Genomic DNA, 19,421 nt, shown 5'->3' on the forward strand with positions numbered 1-19,421 from the left:
ACTGGTTCATCAGCCTAAGTAACAGTGATGAAGCTTCAGTGTATTCATTGACCATTTAATTAGAGATGGCTCAAAGTCAGAATTGCCTTTCTACTGGAATTTCCAGCTTTCAGGCATTTGGTTTTCCTTCTGAACACTTCACATCAATTTCCAAAAATCTACCTTGGGAACTGTCAAAACACCTAGTTTGGCTAAAACTTGTAACACTTTATTGCAAGTCAGACTTTTTGCTTATTCACATCAGTTTATGATACAATCTGCAGACACAGTCTTTTCAAGAGAGAAGAAAAAAGAACTTCTGTTAAGACCAGAACTGTTTTGTTTATACAAATGATTCTTTAGATTTTCCTTTAAAAAGCTGTAATCCAAATCAAGACACAAAAATTGATCAAAACACAAAATTGATCAATACACAAAAATTGATCAAAACAATTTCTGACCCAGCAATGCTCCGTCAATATTTCTTTGATCAGTTTTACAAATAGGAGTCTGTGATACAGGCCACGACACTAGAAGCAGCAAACTCTCGCAGGGCAGCACACAGAGCAGTAAGGAGCCCAGCTGCCCCCTCGCAGCACCCGACCTTCTCCACCGCGCTGGGTGCCCACCAGAGGACGGCCACCACCGCTACAGCAGTCACCCTGAGGGACCGCAGCTGGCTCTGTGCCCACTGGCAGTGCCACGGCACTGGGCCACAGGTCATAAGGGCACGAGGCAGAGGCCAGATGGCCGACACACGATGACTGATGGCCGCCAGCTCCTCCAGGCAGGTGCACACACACAGGGGCCAGTGGAGACAACACGGAACCCACAAGGCAGGAGGCAAGAGCGGGGTCTAGCGCTGAGGGGTGCCTGGCCATTGAGGGCGGCCTCACCCTGGGCCGTCGGGGGGCGCTGCCGGCGCGCGGCCGTTGGGCAGTCCTCGCACACGGCCGTTGGGCGGCCTCGCGCCGGGCCGGGGAGGGGCGCTCCCGGCGCGTGGCGCCGCTGTGAGTCGCGCTGAGAGGAACGAGCCGCGGCCCGCCCTCGCCGGTCCCGTGATGGCGGAGGCGGGGCTGGGCGGTCGCTTGGCTGGTGCCCCGCTGGCTGCCGCGGCCGTAGTACTGTGGGCAGAGCCATGGGGCTAGGTGGGCTTCTCGTGGGGCTGTTCCTCGTCTCCGCCGTGCTGGTGGGCACCAGCGTTCGCCATGGCGTCTCGCGGGCCGAGCCTGAGCCTGAGCCCGAGCTGGAGCTGGCCGAGTGGGACCCGGCCTCAGGCGCTTTCCCCGAGGATTCGCTGTGGCCGCTGCCGCAGTCGCTCCGCACGTCCCCCCGCCAGCTCCAGCTGGCCCCGGACCGCTTCCAGATAGTGCACGGGGCCGGCTCCTCGGCGGGGCCGGCCTGCGCCCTCCTGCAGGACGCCTTCCGCAGGTGAGGGCCGGCGGTCGCCCGGGCTGCCGCGCGGGGGCCTGCAGGTGGGGGCAGCCGGGTGGTGGGCGGTGGAGCGGGAGCGCGGGCGGGGTTCCAGGGCACAGGCCGGTGGGGACATCAGGTTGGCCATGGGGCAGGGAGAGGTCGGCCCCTACCTCCGGAGTGCCCCGTGCGGCCGGGGCGGCGGGAGGAGTCAGCTGAGAGCCCTGCAGTGCCTGTGCTTCCCTGACAGGTATTACGAGTACATGTTCGGGTATGCCCGGTGGCTGCAGCGGGGTCGAAAAGGGCTCGCTGCCAAGCCGGAGTTAGCGCAGCTGCAGGTGGTGATCTCGTCCCCAGAGCCCGGCTGCAACGGCTACCCGCAGCTGGCGTCCAGCGAGGCATGTGAGTATCGTGTGGAGGGAGCTCGCAGCAGTTTATATTAGGTCTGTTTGGTTTTTTTGTTGTTGTTGTTTTTTCGGTTTTTTTTTCCCTGCCTCTTCCTCTCATCATTAGTGCTTGTTTTCCAATCACATTTGCAATGTAAAAGTCATCAGCTTCTTTTAAAGGACTGGGAAATAACTGGCTCGCTGGAGCTCTTGAAAACACTTCACAACAGTGGCAATCTGAAGCAAATTCTTGCCTTTATAATGAATTTTTACCCATAGTGAATGATGACATTGGTTAGAAACACAGTCTATGACTTCTTCAGTTTCAATAGCATATACCTGCTGCTATCCTTTCTAATAACTATCATTAAGAATCACAGGTATAATGCTGTACTATATCTAATTATGGGTGGTTGGATCTGTAAATAGTCAGGTCATCCTTTCTTTCAGTAATGGGTGTTGAATGAAGGCTGGCTTTGCTTATTCATCCACTCTCCCTTGAAATAACTACATTTGAAGTGAAGCAGTTTACACTGGCTTATGTATTTAGTATTTTTCCAAGACAAACAGAAAGTGTTCATTGAAGTTCTTATCATTCCCCTTGTGGTATTATAAATCTGTTTTCATTCTGGCAATACATATGACAAAAAAAGATTTAAAAACATGTTGGTTATGTCGAATTTGTTCTGCTAGGCTTCTTTAGTTCCATGACTAAAGTCTAGATTGGAGAAATACTCTAAAATCAAGTCCTAATTACCAGAGAAGTCTCATAACTCAAATAAAGATAAGTGGATAATAGTGCTTATCATCTGGGAGAGTTAACACAGGATGAGAAGTCAATTCATTTAATTCTGTTTTGAGACAGCCTTCTAGGTCTGTACTAGCTGAGGCAGTTTTCTTTGGTATCAAGGATATACATCCTTAGAAGAAGATTCCTTTAATCTTAAGTCATACTTCTACAGCAGAATTAATTCTATCTGTCTTGTCAAAGAATGTCTTAATTTTTAAAAATTTTCAGTCCTTTTGGTACATGTAGCCAAATAGTGCAATTTTGTATGCAAGTTTATCATACATTAAAATGCAAAAAGAGATACAGCAGTAAATCGTTGATGATTTAGAATTTCTTTACCATGGTAGCTATTATATTGCTTTACTGCTAGTTGAACTTTGAATTGGTTTGTGAACTTCAGATTTTAACCAAAGCTAATTCTTTTCTGACAGGAATCTGTCAGATCATGTGATTTTTAGGTAGTCAGAGTTTCTTCCTCTGCTGTAGGAAAGTTATTTCCTATTACAAGTAACACAGAGGGGTTTTTTTTAGTGTAGTAAGCTGAATTTTCCAGATTTCAGCAAGGATTTAACTCTCTGGTTTTCATGGGATGGCTTGTTCAGGGAACAAAGTTGAAACATGTGGTTATTAATCACCTGTTGGATAGCAAGTTTGGTTTCATATCTTAACAGAGACAGCATGGGTCAGTCAATGTAGTGATTCCATAGCAAGAATATTGGATACCTATGCAAAGTACAAGTTATCTGCCTTCTGTCTACTGGCTTCTTTGCCCCTTTGTGTAAAAGGTTTCATAAGGCTATACAAAACTTGTTGTGCTGCATTCATTTAAGGTATGATACATGTTCAGAAAAAAAATGCTGGCTTAGAAGCAAATCCATGACCAGAACTACAATTTCTGACTAAAAGATCTGTGGAGATTGTGATCCTCTTCCAGGTTCTGTGTTTCTTAGCCAGAACTTCCAGTATTCACAGAAAAGTCTGTTTAGATTAAAATGGAAGCTTGAGGTGCTTTCTTTATGTCCCTGACTTGCTTCCTGCGGTAGTTCAATCAAATGTTTATACTGTATTATTTATAACTAACTGTTCTTTCTTACTGAGGTGTATTCAACAAATTATCATGCAGTAATTTACCCCTTGCTAATTTTTTCCCCCTCTTTTTTTCAAACGCATGACTCTGGTCAGTTTATTATTGCTTTGATGTTTAAATAAACTATATTTATCTGGGGATATTTTTAAACTAACATATTTAAAAGATAACTGTTTCTTTACTAAAACTTCCTGGACCATTTAAAATGGAAAAACAGAATGACTTGAGCTTTGTTTTGTTTCCGCACTTTGTGGTCAATTAAACTTCTTCAAACTTGAGGGGGGTTTATTACAGATCCCTTCAGATATCATTTACTTTTATTCCTCCTTCATCATACTGCCCACCTAAACATGCTCACTAGATGGTTAGGTTTGATTTCCCCCCCCTTCTGTAATTAGATTTTATAATAAGCACCAAATAATATTATTTGACAAGCTATATCTCTAAAAAATGTGTAAGCATAAAGTATAGAAAAAGAAGGTAAAAGGAGAAATAAACTTCTGTGGTTAGGTCTGGCTTAATTACCCAGCCCTCATTGTCTATGTATGAAATGCAAAAATAATATTTGATATGCTTTGAATCACTTGGGCTAAACTAGGCTAGAATTCTGGCCCAGGTGTGATATTTACCACTGACATTATTAAGCACCTCTCTCTTTATCATCTTATTGATTAACTGTTGACTCTCAGACTAGTAGGTCAGAGTATTTCAGGAACATATAAACAAATGAAAAATAGCTGCACAGTATTACCATTAAAAACAGTGTTGGTTAGAACTGAAAAATACTACAAGAAGAGGGAGAACCTGGACTTGAAGAGTCTCTTAATCTATGCTTTTTTGAAGGATAGCTTTTTCTTCTTTTCTTTAGATCGTTTAACCATAACCGAGCCTGTGGCTGTACTGAAAGCAGATGAGGTATGGGGTGCTTTAAGAGGTAAGATGATTCTTTGCATACAGAGCTATTTGTTCTGACCTTATGCAAACTCCGTGATAGGCTAAGAACCTAAAAAACAGCTGATCCTGAGCCTTGCTCAGTCCTTCCTGAGAAGGAAACTTGGGCAGGTGCACTGACGGGTGCCAAGATGTGTGCTGGCCAGACCCTCAGTCTGGATGCTCAGCAGCCCAGATCCAGTGGCACACCATAAGTGCACTCTTGCTGTGCCTAAAGTGTCCAACTTCTGTCTGGATAGCCAACCAAATCCTTGGTGCTAAAAAGCTCTCTGATCTGCAGTGTAGACAAATTATTCTCTACCTGCACCTAAGAACTGAACGTGCTGAACATGTCACCAAAAAGACTATAATGAAGTTCGTCTGCTGTCCTTTTTGGAAGGTGAATGTTATCTAAACTAGTTATTTTTTCATGCTAAATTAGAAACTTCACCAGTTCTAGAAATTACAGGAATATATGTGTGACAACACTAGACATGCCTACATTACTCTCCATTTTATTCGAGAGTTAATTTGGTACAGTTGAGCAGTAGTGATAATATTTAGTACTCTCTCTAAATATATAATAGAGTTCTCTCTCACAGTACTTCTTTAAGTGTGGTCTTTGAGCAACTAAGGAAACTGTGGTGAAGAGAAAGAAACTTAATTACAAAGCATTCTTTCTAGCTATGTGAATGCCCATAAATAGTTATGGTCCTGTTTTTTTAACTGAAGTTTTAAGGACAAGTACTGGATTGTGCTCCAAATCTATTTCTTGGATTTTTTCAGGTTTGGAAACCTTCAGCCAGTTGGTTCATGAAGATGATTATGGAAGTGTGAGTATAGCTATTAATTAAAAAAACAGACCTGATAGCATTCTTTATTAGGTGGTGTTCTAGAAACAGTAAATCCTCTGCTAGTTTCACTGGCTTTTTTTCTGGAAAACTGTATTTGGAATGCTGCTAACACACTGAAAAGTAAATGTATTTCCTGTTCGTAATGATGAACATACAATGGGAATTCTAATTTTTAAATCTCATTCCCACAGTTTCTTGTCAATGCATCTGAAATCTATGACTTCCCAAGATTTGCTCATAGAGGAATTTTGCTTGATACTTCAAGGCATTATTTACCATTGAAATCTATTCTTACAAACCTGGTAAGTGGACGATTTTGTATCATTAATAACGAAGGGGTTTTGCTGGTGTACTTTCCACTCTGAAGTATTAGCAATAGATATTGATATGAAAGGAAAACCTGTTTCCTCTGGCTGACCTCTAAAAGGAGAGAGTGAATTTTGCGAAGTGGAGGTCAGAGCCTATGCTCAAGATCCTGAGTGGGCAGATGCAGTGGTTAGTGAATCTGTGAAGGAGACTGGGATTTATGGCACCTTGAATTTTCAGCATTTTCTGTTGGCTAGGCCAGCTCATGCATTTCTTGGAAGTACATTCTGAGTGAGACATCTGACTGTCACTGTGCAATACTGCAGAGACCCTACAAGTCCTGAACTAAGCTCCTATGATTGCAGGAAAACTCCAGTCATTTCTATAACCATGCTTTGGTGTTCCTTTCTTATGTAGCTTAGGTTGCTAAGAACAATTCAGTAACAAAGTAGAGAGGGGAGATTCCAACCTGTTCATTGAGGGCTACTGATTTCTTTCAGTTCCCTGACCATGTGCCCCTGAAAAAAGAGAGCTGGAGGGAATAAGCTTTCTCTCAAGAGCTTACTAAGCACTAAGCTTACTTAGAGCACGCTAAGAATTGTATACTCTCACCCTGAACTGACTGCAAGATGAGGAATTTGATTATAGCACCTGGAACTGTGGGTTTTTTTGTTTGTTTGTTTGTTTGTTTTCCCCTGCCTTTTTCCCTTGTTAAAACCCTGGTAGCAGGGCTTCTTTGGTGGGATGAAATAGAGGAGCCTTTGAAGGGGGAGGGGGAAGGAACGAAGGAACAAACAAACATGCAGTTTCCCATCATGTATCTGTACTGCTTTTCCAAGAGAAACCATGTTTTTAGATACTTCCATGTTTCAGGACTTAGCAGAGCAGACATGAGATGGGCATGGAGGGAGCATAGGTAAAACCAGCCTTTATTTTTGAGGTCATCCTTGAACTGTGTGCTTAGAGCTGTATTGGGGCTTTCACCTCTGTGGGTATTTGACCACTTGTATTTACCTTTAGGATCAGTCCTTGCTCGGCAAGTAGTGTTTGTGCAAGCAGTCATTTACCACTGAGAATGCTCCAACAGCTCAAGTAGTTCCTGTGTCAATATTTGCTGTCTTTTCTAAAAGAACAGACATCTGTCCGAGGCTAACTTGACTTTTGAGACTTGTGTTCCTAACCATTTTTGTATATCTGTAACTGTTGATTGTCTAGGATTTTTTCCTTAAGTTATTTCTGTGGCTTTGATACTTCCCTAGAGCTGTTTTATGCCCTTTCACTGGTTTAAGAACAAGTGCACTTTTCCTCTTACCTTTGTGCTTGCTTGAATACAGCCTAATCTAATAAAAAGCAGCAGTAATCCCTTCACTGACATGTGGTAATTAGATGCTTAAGGCATACGTTTCCTGTTTGTGTCTAACTGCTGTACTGTAGCTCCAGGAAGGGCAGGCACTGTCTGGGGTAGGGGCACAGAAAAGAAGGTCAGGAGGTATAATTTTCCATGTGGAAAGATAGTATTTGCTAAAGCGCAGGTAGGTAAGTGGTAACTAATACTTCTGCTTGTCTAGCAAAGCAGATGAGACAATTTTGGAGAATGGACAAAGTATAAATCTTCCTTTGGATTAGGGAAGAGTTCCCTAAAGAGATTTTGTTACTTCTTTAAATACAGCTCAATGAAATGAGGGAAAAAAAAAAAGAATTATGGCAAGTAATTGGCAACTGTGTTGCCGTTACTTAGTCCAGAAGGATGTAGAGAACACTCACTCCCTCCACTCAACATTCCTACTGACTCTTAAAAAAAAAAAAAAAAAAAAAAAAAAAAAAAGTGTATAACTTAGGATACATGTTTAACTGCCCAGTTTGAGTCATGATTCTGTAATAACTGTCTTAATGTTTTTCTTGGTTATGTATAGTGGACAAAGGGGAAGTATTGACACTGTATTAACTCAAAACGAAAGAGGAACACTGTCTTCTGAGGGAGGAAGTGCATAGTTTATGCATTTTAAATGAATTCTAGGAGAAGTCACTAACCAGTAGGGATGTACCAACTGCTGGGAATCTCAATTCAGACTTGAAAACTACACAGCATGAGAATTTAGATAGAAAAGCATAAGCAGTGAAACAGCTGATGGCACATAAAGAATTACTCAGATGTGTTGTGAAGTGGAAGAAGATTCATAAAGACTTACAGCAGTTTGCCATCTACCACCAGTTTAGTATGATCAGATCAACTGCTTGTCAACAGGAGTGGAGCAAATAGCCAAGGAAAGGAACAGTAATATAAACAGGTTGGTGCATTTTGATGTATACTTCAAGGATTGAGCGAAGCATGGTACACTTAGTTTTATTTGTTTTTTTCCCCTTTTTTTTATTGTTGCTTTAGGCCTGCAGGATCTTACAGTGGAATAGTGGAAACCTTCAGCTAGTACTGGCACAAGAACACCTTTTTTGCATGGGTTTTCTGTGAGAGTGTAGTGCTTAACTAGACTGTATTGCATTGTGTGTTACAGGATGCAATGGCTTTTAATAAGTTCAATGTTCTCCACTGGCATGTAGTAGATGATCAGTCATTCCCTTATCAGAGTATTTATTTCCCCGAGTTGAGTAACAAGGTGAGTAAACATCATTGCAACAGGGTGGGAGGGCAGAACTCTGGCACGTATTTCCTGAAAATAAAATGCAGACATGAGAGCACTACAATGGTGGAATAAACCTGCCTTGGTTGATTGTGAAACAGTACTGAAGGACCAATAAGTACCAGCAAATCCACACTTAAGATCCTGCTGGAGGGTCTGCTTGAACCATATTTATGTCTGTCTTGGTGGATGCATGGTAAATGACTTTGCTGACTCTACAGCTCAAATGTGATTGTGATCCCCAATGTTTGCAGGCCTTCAAGCAGTAATGCCATGCAAATAGTCTGTTGTGGTAAACACTAGGTTGATATATATATATATATATATATATATATTTTAACTCTTACATTTATTGCAGTGGCAGGAAATCTAAGAGAATTTCTAATTGGCTGTAGGTTTAGAACCACTGCAATGCTATTTTTACCTTTTCTAAGATCTAGTTAACTTTACAACACACAACACTTCTGTAAGATGTCCAAACATAAGATGATGTTTCCTAAAACAAATGCAGTGTAATGTACCTCTTGTCTTGATTCACAATAGATCTTCCTAATTAATGAAAACTATCATGAGGTTCTTGCTCAATCACAGTACAACAGTAGCCAAATCAAAGCACTAATAATTATGCAGACTGAGCCTATGCACAAGATTCATGATTGTGTTTTAAAGTGCTTATTAGAATTTGACCTTCATACGAAAGCTATATAGGCAGTACTTAAAGCAGATGCCATGAAGAATTTAAAAATCAAAGACTGGATGCCAGATGACACAATCAGATTAGCTTTCCTAGTAATGGCTGTAATGGCTGTAGAGTTCTGTTCTATTGCACGTTGGCAGCTGGGGAGAGAGAGATGTCCTTTGTCTGAGTAACCTTTTTTTTAAAAAGGCTTCTTGTTTGCTTTTTTTTTTTTTTTTTGGAGTAACTCAGCTGTGGAAACAGTTTCCAGACAAATGCTATTAATCATGAGGAGTCATGATGCTTTTCTTTTGCAGTTTTGCTCTTTGGTGAGGATCTGTTCCACCAAACTGTAGAAATTGGGGTCATTTGTCACGTTTCTGTTGGCTGTGTGGAAATGGAATAATGCTCAAATTCAGCGTCACAAAACAAATGCGCCCTGATGCCAAATTAGGTGCTGTATCAAAACTGACAAGCAGAGATGTCATATGAAGAAGCCATCTTTTTCTGAGTTGGCTGAGTTTTTCCACTAGTCTTGTATGTCTTGTAGCAACAAGGATCCTCTGTTTCAGAACTACTGATGCAAAGGTGGAGTGGAAAACTAACTTGCCTCTGAGCCGAAGATTTGAAAAACCTATCTGTAAAAAATCTGATGGAATGGAAACTAGCCTTTCTTTTTTCCTTCTGTAAATGATTGTGAACCAGACATAGGGAGAAAAGAAAGATCTCCTCAGATTTACCTTAGTGTGAAAAAGTGGTTCTTTTTTCACTAGTCAACCAAAAAGTTTTGTCAGTGTAGTTGTACATGTGATAAGCCAGAAAAGGTCAATTTGTAAAATTGCTCTCTGATCTAAATTATAACACTTTAATCTCAATTTTGTGAGTTACTGGTATAACATCTTGTAAACTGTCTCTAAATGTGAACACTTCACAGGGAGCATACTCCTATAACCACATCTATACTCCTACTGATGTCCATCTGGTGATTGAGTATGCCCGGTTAAGAGGCATTAGAGTTATCCCAGAGTTTGATACCCCAGGACACACGCAGTCTTGGGGACAAGGTATGTCCAAGAAAGTATTAATGGTTAAAAGATTGTGATAAGTAAGGTACAGCACAATACTGCTATATAAAAGCAACTGGATTTGTTAAAAGCGCTCCTTGAAAGGGCTTTGAAAGGCTCTTGCTAGGCGGTAAGCAAGGGGAGAAATCAGTGATGGTCATGACCTTTACATGTTGAAAGAACTAAAGTGAATGGAGGAAACTGAGTAGTTATTTCCTGTGCTGGATGTGTGTGCAAAGGCAGATATGTATTCTGGTAATCTTCTGTCTGCCTTAGACTTCATATATCATTATCACACCATCCATCCAGTCCTCTTGAATTTAGAGTAATAAGGCAGTGGCTGGAAGTAGTGAGCTGTTCTCTCCAGAGTAGAGGTTTCTCCTTTGGGAAGGTTCCTATAAAGTGTTTCGTGTTTCTGTCTATTAGTAAAGTGATACTCTGCTGATGTACAGAACACAGCAAAACTGGATGCTTCCTTTGCTCTCAATCTTCTGGATTTCAGATTAATATATATTTAACTTTTTTTTTGATAGACAGCACTTGAATCCTGAAAGTTGTGCTTTTTACGTGAGGTCAAGGACCAATGATCCTTGTGCCTTAACTCAGAAGGGAAAGAGATGCACAGACTGTTATTTCACTGAAGTTAACCTAAGATGTTGTTAGCTAAACTGGAAATAGTAAAGATTTTCTGGTGCCTGGTAGCTTTAGCTTTAGCCACAGGATGAGTCTTGCACTCTGCTGGTGGGGATGTAGCTATAGAATGTTAGAAGATGCTTCAGGCTCTTTCTCACTAATTTTAAATGAGGAGGAAAGGAACAATACAAAAGCTAAATTTGCTAAACACTCCTTCTGAATCCTTCATGTCATGTAGTTTCTGATCTTGTGAGGCATTAACAAAATCCACTGCCTTGGCCAGTGACATGTGGATGACTGACCTAAAATCAGATAAGAGCAAGATTTAGCTCTCTAGCCTAGAATCAATTGTTCCTGATTGCTTCTTGTACAATAGCTTTTTGTACATGATGCACTGCAGCCGATCCTGGGTTTGCCTGTGGGCCTGGGAGCTCTAGCTACGCTTTGTCTGCATTCAAATTCAAGATACTCAAGAGAGGCGTGACAACAAGCATGGAGGGTGGGTGAGGCAACAGATGTCCCACTAGGGTCTCTGTTCTGGGGAATGTGCTCAGAGCAGGGACCACAAAGAGTTGGGGTCTGGCTATGGGAAGCTGCTGCTGCAATCATATTTTACCAAGTAAACAGAACTTGGGAATCTCCAGCCTACACTTAAAAAAACTCTTTCCTATTTTGTTATCCTGTCTTATGTTGCTTCAGATAGCCTGACTCAAAAACTAATGGTTGTTTTTGATTTTTGTCTAGCCTTCCTTTCTTGTGTAGAGGTAATTTCCTAGCAGACTGGGGTGGGGCACCAAATACCTCCTGCTTACTTAGGTGCTAAAAAAGCAGGGTAATAAAAAGAGAAAAGATAATGAGCATGTGCTCAGGAGGCCTATTTGGCTTCCTTGCTACATCCATTAAAGCTTTTCCATTCACGTAGTCATCCAGAAGTTGTTTTCCAGGTAGTGACATGTTCCATAAATTAGTGTTTTAAAATCACAAATCTAAAAGCCAGAGTCCTAATCTCTGGTTAGAGGGGTGTGTTCTTCAGCCTTGGGCAAGTTGGTTTTTTTCACCTTGCCTCTATTTCATTGTACCTAGAATAGATCAGCACTTAAGTGATGAATATTAACATTTGTAATATGAATAACTATGTCTTCCTGATGGCAAAGTTAGTTAGCACAACACAGGACTGAATATGCTATATTAATTGTTTCTGTTAGGTCAAAAAGATCTCCTCACCCCTTGTTACAGTGGAAAGCAGCCAAGTGGGTCCTTTGGACCTGTAAATCCCATTTTGAATACAACTTATGACTTCATGACTAAATTCTTCAAAGAAATCAGCAGTGTATTTCCTGATGACTACATTCACCTGGGAGGAGATGAAGTGAGCTTCGCTTGTTGGTATGGTGACAGTTCAAAGAATAAATGTCTAGTGTCTCTTAAACTTGCCTAAATCCAGCAATTATGGCACTCAGTTGGGTGAGACAGTTTTCCCTGCTTAACCCAAAGATCTTTTCCACTCCTACTTCTGTAACAATTTATTGGCAGAGCATTTGTGACCCTCAACAAACAAGCATTGTAGGAGTTAAACAGTTCTGCAGAATTTTGTTTTGACGAGTATTTTCACAAACATCTAGGTAAATCTAAAGGGTTTCTGTTTGAAAACTAACCTGGCAGGAAAAAGAACCAGTATGGAAGAAAAGTACTATCTAAGATAATATTTAAGTGCTGTGGGATAAATGAAAAGCAGTCCTTTCCATCGAGTTCTGACTTCCAGAAAATCTGCTAGCATTAAGAATTACAGTACTGAGTCTTGTGTGCTTGGATTAAAAGCAATGGCATCTATTCGTACAGTTCTTCAAGTGGTTGTGGATGTTGAATACTTTGGAGTCTCTCTGCTGGAGTAACTAATGATACAGAATTTGGATCTGATCTAGTAAGATTAATATTCAATTTGATCTAGTTAGTATTTGTTGTACATTCTTCTGAAATACCAAATCTGAACACTCAGAACTTCAGTTTTTAAAAACAAAGATAAGTTCTGACAAATGCTTTATCACAAAGTGTTGGTTTGCTTTTGGGGCATGTTCCCAAGCTTGAGCCTTGATGTCACCCCAGCAGATCCCCTGGTATTATGGCTGCTCAGTTTCCAGGCCTGCTGGCAGTGTTCCCACTAAATTGCAGAGGAGCCAGGAACACCCAAGCTTTTAGGAGCCTGAGGCAGCCTGCCAGAGACTGCTTCAAAACAGGGACTCCCAATAGCTTTCCCAGAAAACTAGGACTCCTGGCTTTGTTTCAAATCAGAATGAAACAGTTTCAGAATAAGTAAATCATGTATCCTGCTGTCTTTGCTCTGCCTTAGGCTTGCCCCCACGTGGAACGCACAACATCACCTAATGTTCTGCAGTCAGCAGCCCCTTGCTGCATAGGTGAAACTAGCTGGAAAATCTGGTTTAAAACAAGAAGTGTGGTTCTTTTTTGACTTGGTTTATTATTATTATTAAGGAAATCTAACCCTGAAGTGAAAGAGTTCATGAAGAAGCAAGGATTTGGCATTGACTATGCTAAGCTGGAATCTTACTATATTCAGAAGTAAGTTGTGGGGTTTTTTTCTTTCTTTCTGCCCAGCTTTTCACACCAACTATTTGGGGGGCTTGTTGGGGTTCAGATACTGAAACTGTTTTAGGTTAGACTGATTTGGTTTCATAAATTCTCATGTATTGGGGACTACCCACTTTTTCCTCTTTATACACTGAATGTAAAAAGTTCTTTAAAATGTGGGACAGAAGCAGATGTTGACCAGTTCTAAGCACATACTGGCATTACTTAAACCAAGTACCTGCTGTAATGTCAGTAAATGGGGTGGAGAGGAAAAGGCCCAAGGTTTTAATAGCCATATATTTCTCTCATTGTTCTTAAATAACACAGATTTTGCTGTCTTTAGGAGTTGATGGCTGAAGATCTGAACCTCAGTTTTTGTTACTGCACCTGCATGGGAGAAGTCCTCTTCCAGGCAGTGCACTGAGGAACAAAAACATAAAACCCTGGTTTCTTTTGGTCCATTATGCAGCACTGGGGAGGGCCTAGTGTGTCTTAGGGTGGAAATTTCATGTGTCTGTACTGAACTCATGGGAGTTCACAAACATGATCTTATTTCTAAATTCTAGGATTTTGGACATTGTTTCCTCCTATAACAAGGGATATGTGGTCTGGCAAGAAGTGTTTGATAATAAAGCACAGGTAAGATGGGGGAAGAAACAAGATGCTCTTCCTTAACAGCACAGTATTGTGGGAGGCTTCCAAAATATGCTATTAAGTAGTTAAGGTTATGTCTCTTAAGAGTTAAAGCAAGTCCAATGGCTTTAGCAGGACAACACAAGTAAGCCTTTGCAGGTGTGGGGCCTAACTTGAAACTACCATCTATCAAAAGGGTGAAATAGGTGGAACAAGAACTTCAGGGTTGAAATGTTTTATAAAGGTGAAAGCAGATACTATAACACACTTCAGAACACCAGAGTCAAGTAGAGAAGTTCCTATGTATTTCTGTATTTTAAAATTTCTCATATTACTCTGCATCTGGACCAGTAATACCAGGTGCTTGAAATCTGAGCTGTTCACAGATCACTGATGTATGTAAGAACCCTCTCTAGGCATTAACTCTCTATAATATGATCTGGGCTGCACTCTAATATGAACTGTTTAAAACCAACAAACCGATAATCAGCTTGAGACTGTCTCTGGAAGAAAACAATTGCCAAAAGGTAGCTTCTGAAGTGCTCCTCTTTGGAAGAAAACACACCCCTTAGTTTTGAAATTCATTATTCTTTTTCCTAGTAATAGTAAATAAGATTATCTTTCATGTTAATTTTCTGCCCCCCTTCTTTCTAGCTAAAACCAGACACTGTAATTGAAGTGTGGATGGGAAACAACTATGTTCAAGAACTGAGCAGTGTCACAGGAGCAGGCTTCACTGCTATCCTTGCAGCTCCCTGGTACTTAGACTACATTAGTTATGGGCAGGACTGGAAGAAATACTACAGTGTTGAACCACTTGACTTCCCTGGTTTGTTAATTACTTTTTATATGCCTGTTGTGTGCATTAAAGTCTTTGGTTCATTATAAGGCATAAATGGAAAGAATAAGGTTATTTAGAGTCATGCTGTAACTACAAACAGATGGACTGTAATCAAAGGACTTTAATGTCCAATAGAACTGTGAAAATGTGCAACTTTCCACATGTCAAAAAGTGTTACATACCTTTCTTGAGCAGCAGCACAAGTGCTTGTGCGTGAGCTAGGATGCTGGACTGGGTAAACAGATACCTTATGCATTAGGGGGACAGATGTGCAAAATGACTGTTGGTAGACATTTATTATATAAGGTATCTCCCTGGGCTGGTTAGGTAGAACAGCTGACTTCCATAGCTTTTTCAAGGAACGCTCAGTGTGTAATAAAATGAACAGTTACAGCCAGGATTGAAATCTTCAATCAAAAATGTTTAAAGGCTGGGGCATGTCTTCAGAGGATAAAGATGAAAATTCTTTCTGCCAGAGAAAGGAAAAGTTTGCAGAAAGCTTGGATTCTCTGGGCAAATGGTCTGATAATTCCCACATCCAATAACAAGACTACCAAAACATTAAGTTAGTGCTCAGGATAGGTATTTTATATGATAAAGTAAACATCAACTAAACATCAATACTTTAAGTATTCAAAAATGAAATTTATGATATGCCCATCTCTTGGGCAAACAGCAATTCTAATCTTCTGCCTTGAATACAGGATCTGAAAAGCAGAAAAAGCTTGTAATAGGTGGAGAAGCCTGCCTGTGGGGGGAATTTGTGGATGCAACCAACCTCACGCCAAGATTATGGTATGAACTTCTAGCTTTAGATTTTAAAAAGCTAGCTACAATGAGTATGAATTAATCCAACAGCACTTTATGTTAGTGGTACTATTTTTTCTGATACTGACAATAAGCAACTATAAAAATTGTTGCTTCTGGACATAAGATTTTGTATTAAAGATTTTAATCCATTCTTGGTAACAGCATATACCTAATCTAAAACTCAGTATGCTTTTACAGGCCTCGTGCAAGTGCTGTAGGGGAAAGACTCTGGAGCAGCAGGAATGTGACTGACTTAAAGGATGCTTATAAAAGGCTATCTAATCATCGATGCCGCATGCTCAGGTAAGATTAATAGTGCTAGTAAAGCTTGGTGCTTATGTCTTAGAACCACTGGAGTTCAAGTACAGGCCTAAATTGCTGACCCAGAAGTGAAGGGAGAACTAACAGCCTAATCTGACAACGTAAATATCATCCCATGTGGTCTTCATATCCTCAAAAGAGGAAGAACAGATGCATTAAGACAGGGGTTCCAGTTTTGCAACTGTCTAACACTCTCAGAACCCATTAACCTTCTTCAGTGAAATACTGCAACTTATCTCTGTCCCTCTTTCCTCTAAAGGAAAAAAAAAATCTAACATCTTGATTGACTTATTTCAAACAATAAAGGGTGTAAAAGGGTGTGTGGGAGGAGTGCACAGACAGAAAAAGCAGATTGCATTTTTAAAATTATTAAAATTAAAGAGCTGCAGCAGGCAATCAAATGCAGCTTCTTGCATGAGAGGTGAGCTTGAGCAAGCTATTCTTTCAGGTTTTGCCTTAGTGTGGAGTCTGAGGGGTGGATAAGGAATCCTGATGAATTAAGTTTTGCTTATAGCTACTATAAACTAAGTCAGTTCATGACTGATTCTTGTATGCACTTTTTTCTCTAAAAGCTGCCTAGAAGAGTTGCTGCCTATTGTGCTATCTTTGTATATGCATAGTTGTAGAACGTGCAGGGTTGCAGGAGCCTCCTGAAAAGCACCTATACCTGTTCCCCCAGCATTTAACTCGGGGAAAAGAGAGAAGATGAGAATGTTAATTGTACAGCCTGGTTAATAGCTCTTGCCATTAGTCCTCAAGGCAGCATTGCAAAATGAGTTATTTCCAGGCCTTAAGTCCAAGTCTGACTCTACTTTAAAAGTATACAGCCACAGCGATGTTCACATTTTCCCTAATGCTGCCAAAGCTGCGCTACAGCAAGAATGCAACATGCCATTTAGCTTTTCTATGGAAGCTTATGACAAATCACAGAAAATCCCAACAGGGGGAAGAAGGATTTCAAGGTACATACAAATCAGCTTTTTAGTAGACAAGATGACAGTTACAGTCAGCACTCAAAACTCAAGCAGTCTGCTCAAGTTCTGGTAGATAGCAAAGGTGGTCTCTCTCTCAGCACGATTACCTGTCTGAATCACCAACTTTTAGCCTAGAGTAGAAAAGCTAGTTTTTAAATTGAAGCTTTAATTGACTCTTTTGGTTAATTTGCTGGCTTTAAAAATGCTATAGGAAACTACTGTTATCTGTAAACTGGGTTATCATCTCCTTCAGTTATGAGAAGAATAGATGCATTAAAGGTGAATTAACAAATACAAGTTAAAAACAAGATTAAATGGCTTTAAGAATTGATGTCCCATCACTTAACAAGATAATGCTTTTCTTGATGAGGCTCAAAGAAGAATGCTGATGAAACTGAAAAACAAGTGTTCACTGGCAGTACCCTCTGGGATTAGAGTTTTACAATGAAGTAAGCCATGAAGGAGAGGTAGCCGCTATTCCTGGACCCAGGCTAGCCACTATTGCATTTCTGTCTTCTCTGCCTTAACAGTGGCACTCATGCTTCTATTGCTGTACAGGGAGTTGATCCAGATGACTGCAACTGCTCAGGTAGCACTAGCAAAAGAGATAAGGAAAGCAGGGACAGACTAAGGACTACTCCCTGTACTTTTCTCACTTTTTTTTTTTTTTTAAATGAAGTACTTCAGGTGCTCATACCATGCCCTAGAACTGCTTTGCTGGCATATAAACTCATGTGAAACAAGTGCTGTTATGCCATATTTTAGGTCAATAAAAGGACATGTGCTCCACAAAAGCATTCCCTTTATGTAGGTTTTGAGCTAGAAAAAACACACTAAAGAAACCATTGCCTTTCCATAGATGAAATGAGCATTCTTTGGATCTGCAGCTGTGGTGCCTTTTATATATACAGGCCTTCCATGAGACCGACAGACTTCGCTTTGCATGAATGCCAAAATGCTGATTTCACAAATAGTCTATTGGTAAGGTCTTAGTCAGGCCCACACTCTATGTCCTTACCAAAGTTTTTATACATAATATATGTATTGACACTTTAATATACATGCAAAACCTGTGGTAGTCCTTGCAGGCTGAGAAGCCTTTTCAAGTATGACAGTTCTTGGTTGCGCTTATACAGTTGGGCACCTGGGGTGGACGAACGGGTAGGCAGGAACTTTGTAATGGCTAGATCAAGTCACTGGGACACCTTCCTATCCAAGGCCAAGGTTACTGCTATTGACACAGTACTGTAAAAGCAGTAGCTGCCAAACTCAGCTTCCTGTAGTAGGACGCAGCAGGCCAAATTGCAGACAAATGTTGACTGGAGAAGGGAAAAGAGCAGGTAGGCATATATTCCAGAGACCTAGACAACAAACCTTTCTTTTACCAATGAATAGCAGTAAGTCTTGCCTAGGACCAAGCAATAATTCGGCTGAGCTAGTTCATTTTCCAAATTCTTCTATTGCTGCTCTTAAGACTAGTTTAAACACCAATAGTTATTATCCTATAAATCACTGTAGCAATAGTATCTAGCTCTTTTAAATATGCACGCAGAATTTGAATACAACTGTTTTCATTCTGAAATATCTTCTATACTTCTTACTGCACAAGAATAAGTTACTACTAAAGCTTTATGTGAAACACATTTGAAAACTAAAGCCAGGCTACAGCATTGCACTATTTCCTGTGCATCCTGCTACCATAATAAGCTAAAGCAATATTTTTGAAAAGCCACATAAAACCAAAATAATTTACCTTAGTGTATCTAGCTGGCAAAAGTTTGGTTAATAAATTGGCTCCCCAAAACCATTAACTGGATGAAACTGAAATGATTTGAGCTTCACATGAAGAAAATGTTAAGTTGGAGGGGTTGTGCAAACATCAACTGATTGGTAGTTACACACTCATATAACTTGTCTTCTAAAAAGCAATATATTCTGCAGAACATCAACACCACCAAGCTCTGCATTTAGGCTTTTCAAACTGTTTTCTAATATGCTGGTACATCTGATTGAAACAGAACTGCACTTTTAGCCTGATAACTGAAGTATAACCAGCCTCAGAATATGGCGATCTTTCTTCATTCCCTAAATAGGCCATCCATTACTTCTTGGCAGTAGCTTTGTTTGCAGGAAGCAGATTAAAATAATTACCACTATCTCTCCTCTTGCCTACAGAGCTAGCCAGTTGTTTGATTATACCATATGCATTAAAATTTATTTTAACAGCCGTGGGATAGCAGCTGAACCTGTGTTTGTTGGATACTGCGCTCATGAAGCAAGAAGGCGATAACTAACTGCTACAAGGACTTCTACTAAACAACCTGAAGTGCCTCTGAGGTGGGACAGTGTATACATGTGTTTTGATATTTAAACAGAGATCTAAAATTTTCAATTTTAAAATAAAGTTACATTAATTTGTCAAATTCCTGTTGGAATAAAAATTGTGGGGGGGTTTTAAACTTCAGATGATGTTAATTGTATGTTAAGCTTTCATTAGAAATA

The 19,421-nt window shown here is 40.5% G+C and overlaps 1 protein-coding gene across 2 annotated transcripts; it reads left to right on the plus strand.

The window, feature by feature from the left end:
• Positions 1-114: 114 nt before the first annotated feature.
• HEXB (hexosaminidase subunit beta) lies at positions 115-19,342 on the plus strand. Of its 2 annotated transcripts, XM_067315936.1 has the most exons (14): positions 115-1,410; positions 1,643-1,794; positions 4,524-4,589; positions 5,372-5,418; positions 5,631-5,741; positions 8,256-8,357; positions 9,992-10,121; positions 11,960-12,140; positions 13,245-13,331; positions 13,907-13,979; positions 14,628-14,802; positions 15,519-15,609; positions 15,823-15,927; positions 19,146-19,342. In XM_067315936.1, the coding sequence occupies exons 1-14, from the start codon at positions 1,118-1,120 to the stop codon at positions 19,207-19,209; spliced, it is 1,677 nt and encodes a 558-aa protein (XP_067172037.1). In that variant the 5' UTR covers positions 115-1,117; the 3' UTR covers positions 19,210-19,342. The 2 variants fall into 2 exon arrangements, with proteins under 2 accessions (XP_067172037.1, XP_067172038.1); XM_067315937.1 differs by lacking the exon at positions 8,256-8,357.
• The last annotated feature ends 79 nt before the right edge of the window (positions 19,343-19,421 follow it).

This window comes from Apteryx mantelli, chromosome Z (assembly GCF_036417845.1).
Source record: "Apteryx mantelli isolate bAptMan1 chromosome Z, bAptMan1.hap1, whole genome shotgun sequence".
Taxonomy (NCBI): domain Eukaryota; kingdom Metazoa; phylum Chordata; class Aves; order Apterygiformes; family Apterygidae; genus Apteryx; species Apteryx mantelli.